Here is a 12,393-nt window from a genome sequence, read left to right as displayed (position 1 = left end):
AGGCTTCGAAACCCGAAATATGGGCTAGATTTGTGTCACCTGCAACCATGGTTAACACAGAAACATTAGGCTAAAGTGCACATTTCACAAACTTTGGACCTAAAAAAAAAAAAAAAAAAAAAAAAAAAAAAAGATATGTGTACGTATACATAACACTTACGAGTAACATTTGATATGATTATGTAAATTTTGACATGGGCTTCGTAACAGTATACTATGTGGTCAAAGTTATGTTGTGGTGAATCAGATATCGTGCTTTAAATTGGGTCTGTTTTGTACCCGACCCACGACCCGTCAGGTCTGACCCAGAATCCATGATCTTTTAGTTCCACTTCAGTTACAGCAAGGGTGAATAGGAGGTATAATTGATACATCACTGATCATTTTGGTTAAAGATAATAATCTTCTTTGATTAATATTAATAAATAAGTTTATAATAATATTTGAAAAACAGAAAACACACGCAAATACTACTGTGTTCAACACTTGCTCTGAAAATTACTACAACTTACATCTTGATTACTTGGTTTCTGTTTGTATTTTCAGTTTCGTTTTATTCACTTTGTTCTACATAAACTTATGGTAAGTAGTTAACACTAAGTTGTTGCCGTATAAATATGTAAACAGTGATTGAAATATTTGTAATTAATAACAAAGGAACAAATATCACACCGGATGTTTTACTTTATCTTATTACGGAGTACTTACTTTTTGTTGTTTAAGTTAGTAAAAACATGATCAGGTAATACATCTTTTTCCATCTCAGTGACTCGACGTTGTTAGTGTTTTAAGCTATCACCATTATGATTATGATTATGATCAATGATCAATGATCAAAAGTGGGTACAAATCAACGAGTTGGAACTGTTTTTCTGAGTTTAATGTAAAGTAGAATAGAATAGAATTATAAAGAGAAAAATGAAGGGGTGTGGGATTTGGGTATGTCCCACATCGACTGGTTTAAGAAACCTAAAGAACTGAAAGTGGCTATAAAAATGCAAGGAGTTGCTCAGTGAAAGGCACGCAGCCACGCAGTGTGCACATAGCGAACTATTCTTTCGCTTTTTACTAAAGAATACCGTGTGCACGTTGCTTTAAGTGGCATACTCCTATTTTTGGAGAGTCTCTTCATCTAGGGCTCCAACTAATTTTCCAGTTCAGTCTTTTGTCTTTTATTGTAATGTCTAGCGTTTTAATTAGCCAGCTTAGCTTGTTTGTTTACAAGTTAATTTTGTTTGTTAAAATTAGCTGTTGTCTTTATTATTATTTTTTATTTTGCTTTTCTGTTTTATTTTTGTGCAGTTTGTTGATTTTAATGAACATTTATTTGTAGTTGGGAGGTATGATGATTGACATCTACTTGAAGAAACGAAAGCTCCAGCCAGCTGAAGGTAATGTGTCCTCTCAGTTGCCTTAATTTTTACGGAGTACTTTTTTTTTTGGCGAAAAAACGAGAACTTTATAAAAACAGAAAACGTTTTCGAAAAGAAAACGAATTCGACATGAAGTACAATAGAGGACCTTGGCGAGGCTCGTACTAAGAAAGTGACTATCAACCAACTATCTATAATACCGAGCATCGCCTAACCTTAATTTTACGGAGTACTTATAATGCACTAATTGTGAACATCATAATTAATCAATATTGAAGATGAAGATATTACACATAATTAATCAATTAGTTCAAAATATATACATTCTATAATGTCTTGGTTGTCCGTACATGAAACAATTGGTGATCTGCAAACCACTTTTGACCCGCGTTGACCCGACTTTTTTTGCATTTGACTCGACTTTGACCGTTGACCAACTTATTAGAAGACGGGACGGGATCGAGACGGGCTAGTCACTAAAACGCCGCAACGAGCGTTGCAACAGACGTCGTTTACATCACTAAGTATACCTTGTTCATGATAATGTAGTTTCTTATTGTCACTTGTTTTTCCTTTTTCACTGATCTTTTTTGTTTGAATTGCACAGCCAAATTTGGTTCTGTTTACAGGCAGGTGTTCTTGTCCAATGCTTGTTTAAACACAAAAACGACTAGTTTTTTTTTTTTTTTTTTTTTAATACTTTTTCTAGTTTTTCCTTCTATAAATACACAGACACAAATCAAAACACACCGAAATATTCATTCTATACAATTCACTTCCAGTCTCAGATATTCACCTATTCTATATAATTCACCACCACTTTCATACATCATTAATGAAAGTACACCAAGTGCGTAACACATTCCTGAACAAACGAAAAACGTTACATTTTTTAGTAAAATTTCTACAAACTACTTCAAATGCTAGATTTGATTATAAAGTATTGCCTCATGCAAATTATACATTGCATATAATTAAATGTTTTGATTCGCGCGCTCTGTGACATTTATAGCCCCTTCTGCCTCTAACTCAACAGGTGGCTCAGAGTCGCTTGATTTTGCAAGCGGTATCACGTCTTTAAGCTTTGAAACCCGAAAAATGGCTAGATTTGTGTCACCTGCAACCATTGTTAACACGAAAAAATTAGGCTCAAGTGAAATTTTCACATACTTTGGACCTAAATATGTATATATGTATATATAATACTAACGAGTGACATATCATATGATTATGTAGCTTTTGACAAGGGCTTCATAACTGTATGTTATGTGTTTAAAGTTATGTTGTGGTGAATCAAATATCGTGCTTCAAATGAGGTGTTTGATGTTGGAACTAAAAGAACAATTTGGGTCTGTTTTGTACCCGACCCATGACCCTTCAGGTCTCACCCAGAACCCATGATCTTTAGTTCCGCTTCATTGCTGATACAAAAGTTGATCATTGCTGATACAAAAATTACTACAATTTATATTTTGATTATCTGGTTTCTGTTTATATTTTCGATCAGTTTCGTTTTATGCACTTTGGCCTATATAAACCTATGGTAAGTTGTTAACTAACTGATTGACATTTAAAGTAACTGTCAACAACGATTAAAAACATTGATGATAATATCAGACCGAATGTTACGTATCTCCCAGGGGGGACAACGTAGGGAACACCAGGTGCAAGCCGTTTTTCATCAATGAATGTCCCGTTTGTGCTGTTTAAATCCGTCAGCACAAGATCACCACCTTTCTTTTGAAATTTAGCATGCGTACCAGATACTACATCGATACACACAACGACATTAAAACAACTAAACGGAACAATAATTGAAAATATATAAACACATTAACACTGGTGGCAAAATGGGCAGGTTGGTTAACGGGTCAAAACACATTAATCTGTTCCTAAATAGCATGATGCTAGCTATAAATGTATTACTATAATGTCATATAGTACTAAAGTGTCGAATAAGTACCTGTTGCGACTGGGATTACTATATCAGCTTTCTCAGGCACACGTCCAACAGTCACCTCACTCTAGCTCATGCCAGGAAACGTTGCAGTCAGAAGTCTTATTCTTACAATAGAAACAGCACAATGTACAAGTCTAACAAAATTACTTACTGAGACTATCTCAAAAGCCGATGGCATGGTAACCTTAAAGCCTATGTGACTTGAATCCCCATCACCTGTACATAACCATATTTTCCCTTAGTTTGTGAGTTGTTCGACTTTCCAGACCGTTACAGTTGACTTTTCATTGCATATAATGATATAAATCATGAAAAGGGCTCCCACATAAGCAGAATAGTGTTACAAATCAAAGTGAAATTTGGATATAATGAAAACTTAACTGTATAACGCGACGGCTGATGTTACCAAGCAAACCTTTCGTAATCATAAGCATAATTTGTTATCATAATATCAAGAACTTACTCCTACTTGTATCTGATCTATAAATCTTGATAAACATTTGTCTTTATAGCATTAATAAACAGATGGTTCAGTATTATAATCACTCATGCGTGTCAATTTGTATATAATTCAAATAGCAGCCCATTAATCCTTAACCATTATATATCCAAATATAACCAAATACATACAATACTTATTCATTTATTAATTTGTAAGATTTATTAAAGAAAGCATGAAAAAAAAAACTCACCCACAGGCTCAAGAAGCCATCTCTGTTCATCACCAGTAGAATTACTTTGACCTGCCAATGAAGCCCCTGTTACATAAGGTCCAAACCCTTTTTGAGAACTTGACTTTTTGAAACAATATTGAAACTTTACAGATGGTTGTAGGGACAACAAGTTGTTTCTGTTATGGAAGAATGACTGGGGAAGATGAGATTTTGAAGAAGTGTTATTGAAAATGAGAGATGAAACAGAGTGAGATGTGATGAGAGTTTCCATTTTTTGTTGCAATTTGATCAAGAATCTTGTGGATAGTTGACACTGGATCAGTAGTAGTAACAAGATTGAAATCCTGGGAAGTCATTATTTGTGGAATAATTGTGAAGAGGATTATGATTTATGTGTGGCAGAGAGTTATTGCTGTGATGACATGGATTTTGGATAAAAATCATAATTTACTTCTGACCCCACATACATATGCTTACATTATAGTTGATGTAAACTACCAATTTTTGTATCCAGATGTTTTACAGTGTTGTACTATACAACATTTTAAATTATGTTTGATTGTGTACATATAAAAAATGATTGTATATATATCACTACTCTTGCATTATACAGTATTAATACTGAAACAGTAAGGAACACTATATTGGAGGTTGTGCTTCATTTTTAGAAGTGTACTTCAGTGTTTGAATAACTTATTAATTGTTAAGACTTATTATTTGTTGGTGATAGCGTGATATGGTGTGATAGAGTGTTTTTATAACGTATAGTGTTAATGTGGCACGTGTGATGGTGTGAAAGTGTAATGAACTTTGTAATTGTATGGGTTGATGGTTGTGTGATAGAAAAATATACCTCACTGACTATCATTCTTAGATCCACCACTGACGTAACCCAAGGCGTAGCGATTGAAACGAGGAAGACATATATAACATAGAGTTGTTTAAGTGGCAAATGACGTCATATGGATAAATTATATACGTCCTTAGTTTTATTAAGAAAATGAAAGTTAATTGGCAAATGACGTAGTATAAATATGACTAAGTGACCTACTTTGACTATTTTTATAAAAATTCACAGACCTTGGACTGACGAACGGGAAAAGCCGAGAGCCTCTCCTTACCACAAAGTTACAACATGATTTATTTCAGCATATAATTCGTATTCAAATGAGCTCGACGATCGAAAAGATTTTGACATTTTAAGTTTCTGATTTTCAGCATTTCAGAAAAAATGTACAAGTGCGCTCAGGTGACCCACTTTGACAATTTTTAAAACAACGCTCGATAAATTCTGGTCAACATATTACGAAGTAATATGAATAAATCATTGGTCAAGATATTAATTAAATATTCTTCATTTTTGGTACCTCTAAAGATCGGAGCAGCAAAAAACTTACATGCGTAAAAGTCAGCCAATAGAGTTGGTTAATAATGGTCATTACATGTAAATTGTTTTTCACTCTAATCATCCCAAAATTAAAATGATTACAATCTAGAAAAACAACATATATATATATATATATATATATATATATATATATATATATATATATATATATATATATATATATATATATATTATCCTCTCAACCCCTTTCTAATCTACTCATTTATTTTCCAGAAAAAAACACAAGAATCAATGATTAGTCTCCCCTCGTTCGAAATCCTTTCCTTTCATTTTTTTTTTAAAAAAAAATATGAGAACACAGCCTAAAGGTCGATTAACCCACACACATATCTGCCACATTTCATAGAACTTCCTTTGTAAAGTGTGTATTGTGCGGGAATTAGATTATGACTATTCACATGTACTTGTAAGGGGTAAATATGTAATTTGAACAAAAACACAATTAATTGAAGGCTTAACCCAAAACCCAAAAACCCCTTAAAACTTTGGGGGAAAATTAGTGAGTCACGAAAACCTAGAAACCAAATTTGATGGAGAAATCAGTTGCGACGTTAGATAAAGGAACGATTTGTTCTTCATGGAACTACTGCGCTCAAAGATTAGCTACTGGTTCAGTTGATGGAACAATAGCCATCTTCGATACCAGTGATCCAGCTTCTTCATTCTTCACATCCACTTTCAGATTCAAGGTTTTCAATTCGATTATTTCATCTTGTTAATGTAATAGCCATTTGTGTTTGTTGAAATGTTATGATTAATCTAATTTGTAATAAATTGAAATTTTAGGTTAATGATGGAAGTGTTGTAAAAGTTGTTTGGGTGCCACCTGAGTATGGTGATGCAATTGCATGTATATGCTCTAATGGAAGTTTGTCTATTTGGGAAGAGGTGACACAAGGTATGCAATTTGTTCTAGTATTATATACAGTGGCGGAACTAGACGGGGGTAAAAAAATTTTTTAAAACCGTAGCAATATTTTTAGGCAAAATATGGAGGTTTTGGGGCAAAGAGGTTTCTAGGCAAATTACGGAGGTTTTTGGACAAAATTTGAAGGTTTTTGGGCAAAATTTGAAGGATTTGGGGCAAAAGTTGGAGAAATTTGGGCAAAATTTGAAGGTTTTGGGGCAAAATATGTAGGTTTTGGGAAAGAAAAAAAAATCCATTGGGGCAAAATCGAAAAACTCAAATTTTTTACACTGAACATTGCAAATCCACTGGCGGCGGGCGCCCACCCAGTCCCCAAATAGTTTCGCCCCTGATTATATATACTGTAGTTATTTGTTTTATTACGTATGGTGATGGTGATAGTAATAGTAATAGTATTTGGTTCCAACATACATATATATATATATATACAAAGTTTTGTTATATGCAGACAGTGAGCCTGTTCAGTGGAAGCAATGCAAAGTTTTTGGGGGACCGATGGATCAAGTTCTAGATAGTCAATTTGGGAACTCTCTCTTTGGTTTAAAGATGGTGAGTACTGAGTACTGCGGTGTTCGAGTGATTTTTGTTTGCAGTAGTTCACTAAGATGTGGATTACTATGCTACGTTATGTTTGTTACACGTAGCCATTCATATGTTTAGTGATGTTAAGATCAAAGTATGAGAAATTACATTAATAGAGCTGAGTATACTAATAGCTTTTTAGGTTTTTAGAGCTACATTTACACCTTTGACTATTGTGTGTATTCAACTTTGAAACCTTCTTTTTTATGCATTCAAGTTTTAAAAGCGTCTTTCCTGCTTTCAACTTGCTAATGTATGTATAGAACTTATAAAAAAACATCAACTTGTGTAGCCAGAAACATGCAAAAAACGTACCGTAGACGGTTTTAAAAGTTGAATACATAGAATAAGGTTTCGAAGTTGGATGCATACGATAGTAAAACGTGTAAAGTTGCATAAAGTCATACACTCTCAAACTATAACCGTAGATTTTACTAATCTGTGATTCCATTGGAAGCTCTGATAAATAATTATGTAAATTGGAGTTGCAGTTTTGGTTATGATACCCAAATAAAAATATCATGTGAGCTGCTGAGATGTTGCCTATCTCCAATCTTTTTTTATTGTCTGTACATTTTTTCTTTAATGATGTAACATGCTTTTGCATAGTATGTTACTGTACTGTGCGGAAAAGTTTCGTTTCTGTCACATTATTTTATATAAAACTATATGCGAGGCACTGCAGTTTGGCCTATATATATTATGATTAAGTTTCATCATTTTGTCTGAACTCTTACGGGTGCAGTCATGTGTAGCTGGTTTTCGGTTTCAGTAATTTTGATTCTTGTAAAGTTATAAATACAAACTTCCCCAGTGTTTTTTGGTGCATTGGTTTACCCTATATATATTGTGTCTATTGCTATTAATTTACGTTATACTTTATTATCTCCTGATTTTTTTACCGTATTAAAGCTTGTGCTTCACTGGCAGACAATCGCTTATTCAAGTGGCCTTGTAAAAGTCTACGAGATCTTAGATTCACTGGAATTGAAGAACTGGCAACTTCAGGTGACCTTGTTTTGTAAAGTTTAAGTGATAATTATACATGTGAAAGGGGTCTCCATATTCTTTATTAGGTTAGGGCTTTTTTACTGAACTACTTGGTATCCGCATTTTAAAATGTTACTGGTTATTGATGAGTATGTAGTCCATTAGTTCATATTAGAGGTTAATGGGCTAGAGTAAATACTGGATGCAATGATTCATACAGCATATGAGTTTAGTAAGGAGTTGATACGATGCTATATGACTAATCTTGGCCTAATTGTATATTGCTTATCTATATGTATAACTCTCTTATCTTGTTTCTTGCTCTCACAGAAATGTTTGTTTTTGTTTTTTTTTTTTTTTTTGGCTTGTAGGCTGAATTTCAGAATGTTACAGATTCAGTAACGAAGTATGGAAAGGCATCGTGTTCATCTGCATCTATTTCTTGGAGCCCACAAAGAAACGAGGCCCGTCCCTCAAGTTTCGTCTTGGGTTTCAACTCTGATACTTCACAGTTGAATTCGCCAAAGGTATGCCAAAATTAGATTCAAATCATCTTGTCTTCTTTTACACAGTAGGAAACAATTATCCTTGTGTTATTTTCGCTACTAAACCAATCTTTTCATGTTTGGTAATCTTGATGCGGCCCATAGTAGTTTTCTAGATATAGTTAATGGTTGTTGACTTGAGTTCTCAGTCCAGTTTCTTGCGGATTGGTTTGGTGCAGTGTTGTAAAAAACGGAAAAAACGGGGGTGTAGACGGGGGTGTAGACGGATTTTGGAGTGCCCCGTCCCGTTTATACATAAAACGTTTGAAAAAACGGAAATCGGCCAAAAAACGGTCAAAAGACGGTCAAACACGGTCCGAGACGGGAAAAAACGGGTTTTTCTGATTTTTTTTTCAGGTTTTTTAAAAAAAAAAAAAAAATTTAAACGCTGTGCTATTACTTAGGGTTTCTTTTTTTATGTTTGAAATGTTGAATTATTTAAACATGTGTGAAATGCTTATGTTTGGAATAATGTAATGTACAATATATATATATATATATATATATATATATATATATATATATATATATATATATATATATATATATATATATATATATATATAACATTTTTATTTAAAAGTCAACGTTAGTCAACATCCGTCTAGACCTCCGTCTCGACCCCGTGTCGACCGTCTCGACCCTTTTAGGACCCGACCGTCTCAACCCCGTCTCGCGTCTTTTACAACCTTGGTTTGGTGTTAACTTTTTATGATATAATATTTACTAAAAGATATGTTAGAAGGTGAAATGTGATGCTGATATTTGGTTTTAATTGGTCTATAACTGGCTATATAACACTAACCAGGTGTGGGAATTCGATAAAGATCATCAAAGATGGCTTCCTGTTGCTGAACTAGCAGATCCAGGTGATAAGGGTGATCAAGTATATGCTGTGGCATGGGCTCCAAACATTGGAAGGTAAAACTCTGGCAAAGTCAATTTTCATGTATTTGTGTATGGATAAATAAATATATATTGATAGTTTACTTATAATATCAACTATAGGAATGGGATTCTAAACCTGTAACAATTTCAGGCCATACGAGTTGATAGCTGCTGCGACATCCAAAGGAATTTCAATATGGAAAATGGCGTCAAACCCTGACTCTGATGGAAGGCTCTTCGTCGATAAAGTTGTGACATTCCCTTGTCACAACAATCAGGTATATATAACTTCCTCTATCATTTGTAAGTCAAATGTTGGGATCAAAATTCCACATTCATGTATTAGTTTTGTATTTGGTGCTGAACAATTTCCTGTTCCCCTTGTTGAATAGATCTGGCAGATGGAGTGGGATATGAGTGGAATGACATTAGCTACTACCGGGACTGACGGCAGGGTCAGATTGTGGCAGTCCAACCTTAACGGAGTTTGGCATGAACAAGCGGTCATCGAAACGACCACCTGAGCGTGCTTATACTCTCTCTTAGATTTTATCTACTGAATTCTAGCATATGTATTCATCATTTATTTCCTCAAAGATTCTTGCAAGTAGTGTAAGTAGCACTTTTTATGTTACATTTCACTTGTTAGCTTATCATATAAAGTTGTGCCATGCGAACTGGAGAAGCCTTTCGTTGATAAACTTTGATATTTTTATATAATCTTTAATTAAATTTTCATTGATTATTCAATCTTACACTTTTTTATTTGTACAAGCGTGGTTCAGATGCTTCTATTGGTACAAACAGAATTTAGTGACACTAGTAACTAGTAAGAATCATTATCTGCAAATACTTAACCTGGTACTGCAAAAATTATTGCTACATTTTTTTCGTCGGTGTTATCTATGACTATGATGTTACTAAGATCAGATGAAAAACCCCGAGTTGTTGAACGGGTAATTTTGGTCTAGATCACGATGATCTGCGGTGAAAGCCAACGGAGAATTTGTAGCTGAAGCAGTGCTTGAGATCATTCCAGACAGGTTTGAGTCATCATGATGCTGGAAATCGTTACCCCATTCTATGAAGTAGTTTGACCCAGAAGGCGTATATCCTTGCAAGAAGCTGTTATCGGTTTCATTGGAATAATGAAATTCTTGGTAGTTTTCTACGGATCCAAACGACGCTGACGGGAATGAAAACGAACATGGGACGGTTACATCTATATCTGAGGTACTGACTCTGAGATTTTCTCTGAGGTTTGAAAGCGCGTCTCCAGATTTTGGAGGTGGCGGTATTAGGTGGTTGTGATAATTATTGCTTTGTTTCATTTCATGTTTTTCAGGTGACTCGGGCGGTGCAACCGCAGCTGCAATGGTGGGATTGCAGGTGTGTTGACCTCTGTATGTGATTTCAAATACTGTGGGGTCCTCATCAGTTCTCTGTACTTGTTTTCTTGCCATGCAGTTGTGGACGTAACGGTATGTGCATCTGTAATAGCTTCTGCAAAAGTAAGCAAAAATAGTCATCAATATATGAATATTTGAATCTCATGATTGATAAATATATATCATATTATATTACTCGTTACGACTGTAGGGTCCACACAGAAATGACCCCACACAATCTATTGTGATATTTATGTTTCTTACCTTGGGAATTTAGCGCCCAAAATGTCTTTCTGACCGTACTTCCTCCAACTATAACCGTCATCGGTGTTTCCCTCCAAACCATTTTCGGTCGACATTCTTATTTGGTTTTTCCATGTAGGCATTGCCTTCCTATGACACAAATTCAAAAAAAGATTAGACCTTTTTACCATACTTGATCCATAATGTTAACATTCTAATCCAAATATAAGTTGTACCTTTTCTTGGATACTTTCTGGTCCTGTTGAACTTCAAATGCTTGATTGAACTCCCCACTTTGTGGGCTTTCGACAATGGAAAGCGATGATTCGGGCTGGCTGAGGATTGGCCGGGCTAGTGGTGGTGTTTGAGTATCTGAGTCAACCCAGTTGACCATCAACAATGCTCTGTCATATGATGATATGATCTCTTGTAGCAAAGCATGTTTTGTTTCGGGTGAAGATGCTGAGCCCAAAATGGACTCTAGCTGCTTGGCTAGTTCCATACCTCGTGTTAACTCATTGATGATACAAGCACTAGTGTCCATATCTTTGTTGTGTACAATTTAATATGCAAGGTGTACAATTGAATATTTAAATGTCAATGCTTAGTTGTTCATGTGTGAGGAAGGTGAGAGTTTGGATGATGTGGTGTGTTTGAGAAGCTGAGGAGGAATGAGGTGATTTTAAGGATTTTTAAAGTTGAGAAGATGTTGAAGGTTGACTGAAGAAACCGTGTGAAGTGTTTTTTTCTTCCAAAAATGGACTGGTCATTGTCCCTTTTGCTGATGACCAATTCAAATCTAATTCATTTACTTATTAACCCCTTTTACTTTAGAAACTTTGTATTAACACTCGCAAGTTTTTTTGTTCATACATCAAACCCATTCGCACTCATAAGTCATACCTAACATATTCTTTTACTATGTGTTTTGGCTTGATTTTGGTTCATGTATCTCTTATTCTCTTGCAATCTACGGAGTAATTGATACGATTTTTCATGTTCAGGCTACTCGACCACTCGGGGAGGCAAGTTTTTTTATTCAGATTTACGTGGCTAACCCGGTTATGATGTGACTTTTTTCGGCCCTTTCTTTAACCAAGATATGTTAGTAATGATATTTCATCCTTAGTCCTGAGACCTCTTGTAAGTATATCACCCTAATTATCAAGAAAATCATAAAACTTATGTTATGTTTGACGATACTTGATTGGAGTTAGAATTGTAGCTTGAGCTAATAGCTTGAGATAATTGATTGGTATCATGACCGTAATAGCCTGTTTGAATAGCATTGTAAACCGGCATATAATTACACCTCATATGTTTACTTGCTCTTATGTTGCTAATGCACCCCTTTGTCAAATACTAAACTTTCGATCAACTGAGGTCAGGCACAACTGAATCAATTAAATCCTAA

The 12,393-nt window shown here is 34.7% G+C and overlaps 3 protein-coding genes and 1 non-coding gene across 4 annotated transcripts; 2 read left to right on the top strand and 2 right to left on the bottom strand.

Annotated features, from left to right (window-relative positions):
• The first annotated feature begins 1,025 nt into the window (after positions 1-1,025).
• On the top strand, positions 1,026-1,141 carry LOC139846328 (U5 spliceosomal RNA). Its single transcript, XR_011759047.1, has one exon. It is a non-coding gene; the product is annotated as a U5 spliceosomal RNA (small nuclear RNA).
• A 977-nt stretch (positions 1,142-2,118) lies between these two features.
• LOC139839628 (uncharacterized) lies at positions 2,119-4,371 on the bottom strand. Its single transcript, XM_071829751.1, has 5 exons — positions 4,026-4,371; positions 3,485-3,549; positions 3,337-3,397; positions 2,993-3,139; positions 2,119-2,490 (listed from the first exon to the last, which is right to left on the bottom strand). The coding sequence occupies exons 1-5, from the start codon at positions 4,276-4,278 to the stop codon at positions 2,348-2,350; spliced, it is 669 nt and encodes a 222-aa protein (XP_071685852.1). The 5' UTR covers positions 4,279-4,371; the 3' UTR covers positions 2,119-2,347.
• A 1,506-nt stretch (positions 4,372-5,877) lies between these two features.
• On the top strand, positions 5,878-10,093 carry LOC139839627 (protein SEH1). The gene is made up of 8 exons (XM_071829750.1): positions 5,878-6,104; positions 6,202-6,313; positions 6,792-6,892; positions 7,856-7,933; positions 8,287-8,442; positions 9,269-9,381; positions 9,500-9,626; positions 9,741-10,093. Exons 1-8 carry the CDS (start codon positions 5,946-5,948, stop codon positions 9,870-9,872), a joined length of 978 nt encoding a protein of 325 aa, XP_071685851.1. The 5' UTR covers positions 5,878-5,945; the 3' UTR covers positions 9,873-10,093.
• LOC139839626 (probable WRKY transcription factor 53) lies at positions 10,060-11,653 on the bottom strand. Its single transcript, XM_071829749.1, has 3 exons — positions 11,216-11,653; positions 11,001-11,129; positions 10,060-10,851 (listed from the first exon to the last, which is right to left on the bottom strand). The coding sequence occupies exons 1-3, from the start codon at positions 11,521-11,523 to the stop codon at positions 10,275-10,277; spliced, it is 1,014 nt and encodes a 337-aa protein (XP_071685850.1). The 5' UTR covers positions 11,524-11,653; the 3' UTR covers positions 10,060-10,274.
• Between the last annotated feature and the right edge of the window lie 740 nt (positions 11,654-12,393).

The sequence above is a fragment of the Rutidosis leptorrhynchoides genome, chromosome 4 (genome assembly GCF_046630445.1).
Source record: "Rutidosis leptorrhynchoides isolate AG116_Rl617_1_P2 chromosome 4, CSIRO_AGI_Rlap_v1, whole genome shotgun sequence".
Classification (NCBI taxonomy): domain Eukaryota; kingdom Viridiplantae; phylum Streptophyta; class Magnoliopsida; order Asterales; family Asteraceae; genus Rutidosis; species Rutidosis leptorrhynchoides.
This window is presented reverse-complemented; position numbering and strand designations above follow the sequence as displayed.

Coding starts and splice junctions, on each gene's coding strand:
- LOC139839628 (XM_071829751.1), bottom strand. CDS start 4,278: ATGGAAACTCTCATCACATCTCACTCTGTTTCATCTCTCATTTTCAAT. Junction 3,140..3,336: donor AGTAATCCCAGTCGCAACAG/GTACTTATTCGA, acceptor GTATCGATGTAG/TATCTGGTACGCATGCTAAA. Junction 2,491..2,992: donor TGGGAGATACGTAACATTCG/GTCTGATATTAT, acceptor CAATGGTTGCAG/GTGACACAAATCTAGCCATT.
- LOC139839627 (XM_071829750.1), top strand. CDS start 5,946: ATGGAGAAATCAGTTGCGACGTTAGATAAAGGAACGATTTGTTCTTCA. Junction 8,443..9,268: donor CACAGTTGAATTCGCCAAAG/GTATGCCAAAAT, acceptor AACACTAACCAG/GTGTGGGAATTCGATAAAGA. Junction 9,627..9,740: donor TCCCTTGTCACAACAATCAG/GTATATATAACT, acceptor CTTGTTGAATAG/ATCTGGCAGATGGAGTGGGA.
- LOC139839626 (XM_071829749.1), bottom strand. CDS start 11,523: ATGGACACTAGTGCTTGTATCATCAATGAGTTAACACGAGGTATGGAA. Junction 11,130..11,215: donor CAGAAAGTATCCAAGAAAAG/GTACAACTTATA, acceptor TTTGTGTCATAG/GAAGGCAATGCCTACATGGA. Junction 10,852..11,000: donor TTGGGCGCTAAATTCCCAAG/GTAAGAAACATA, acceptor TTACTTTTGCAG/AAGCTATTACAGATGCACAT.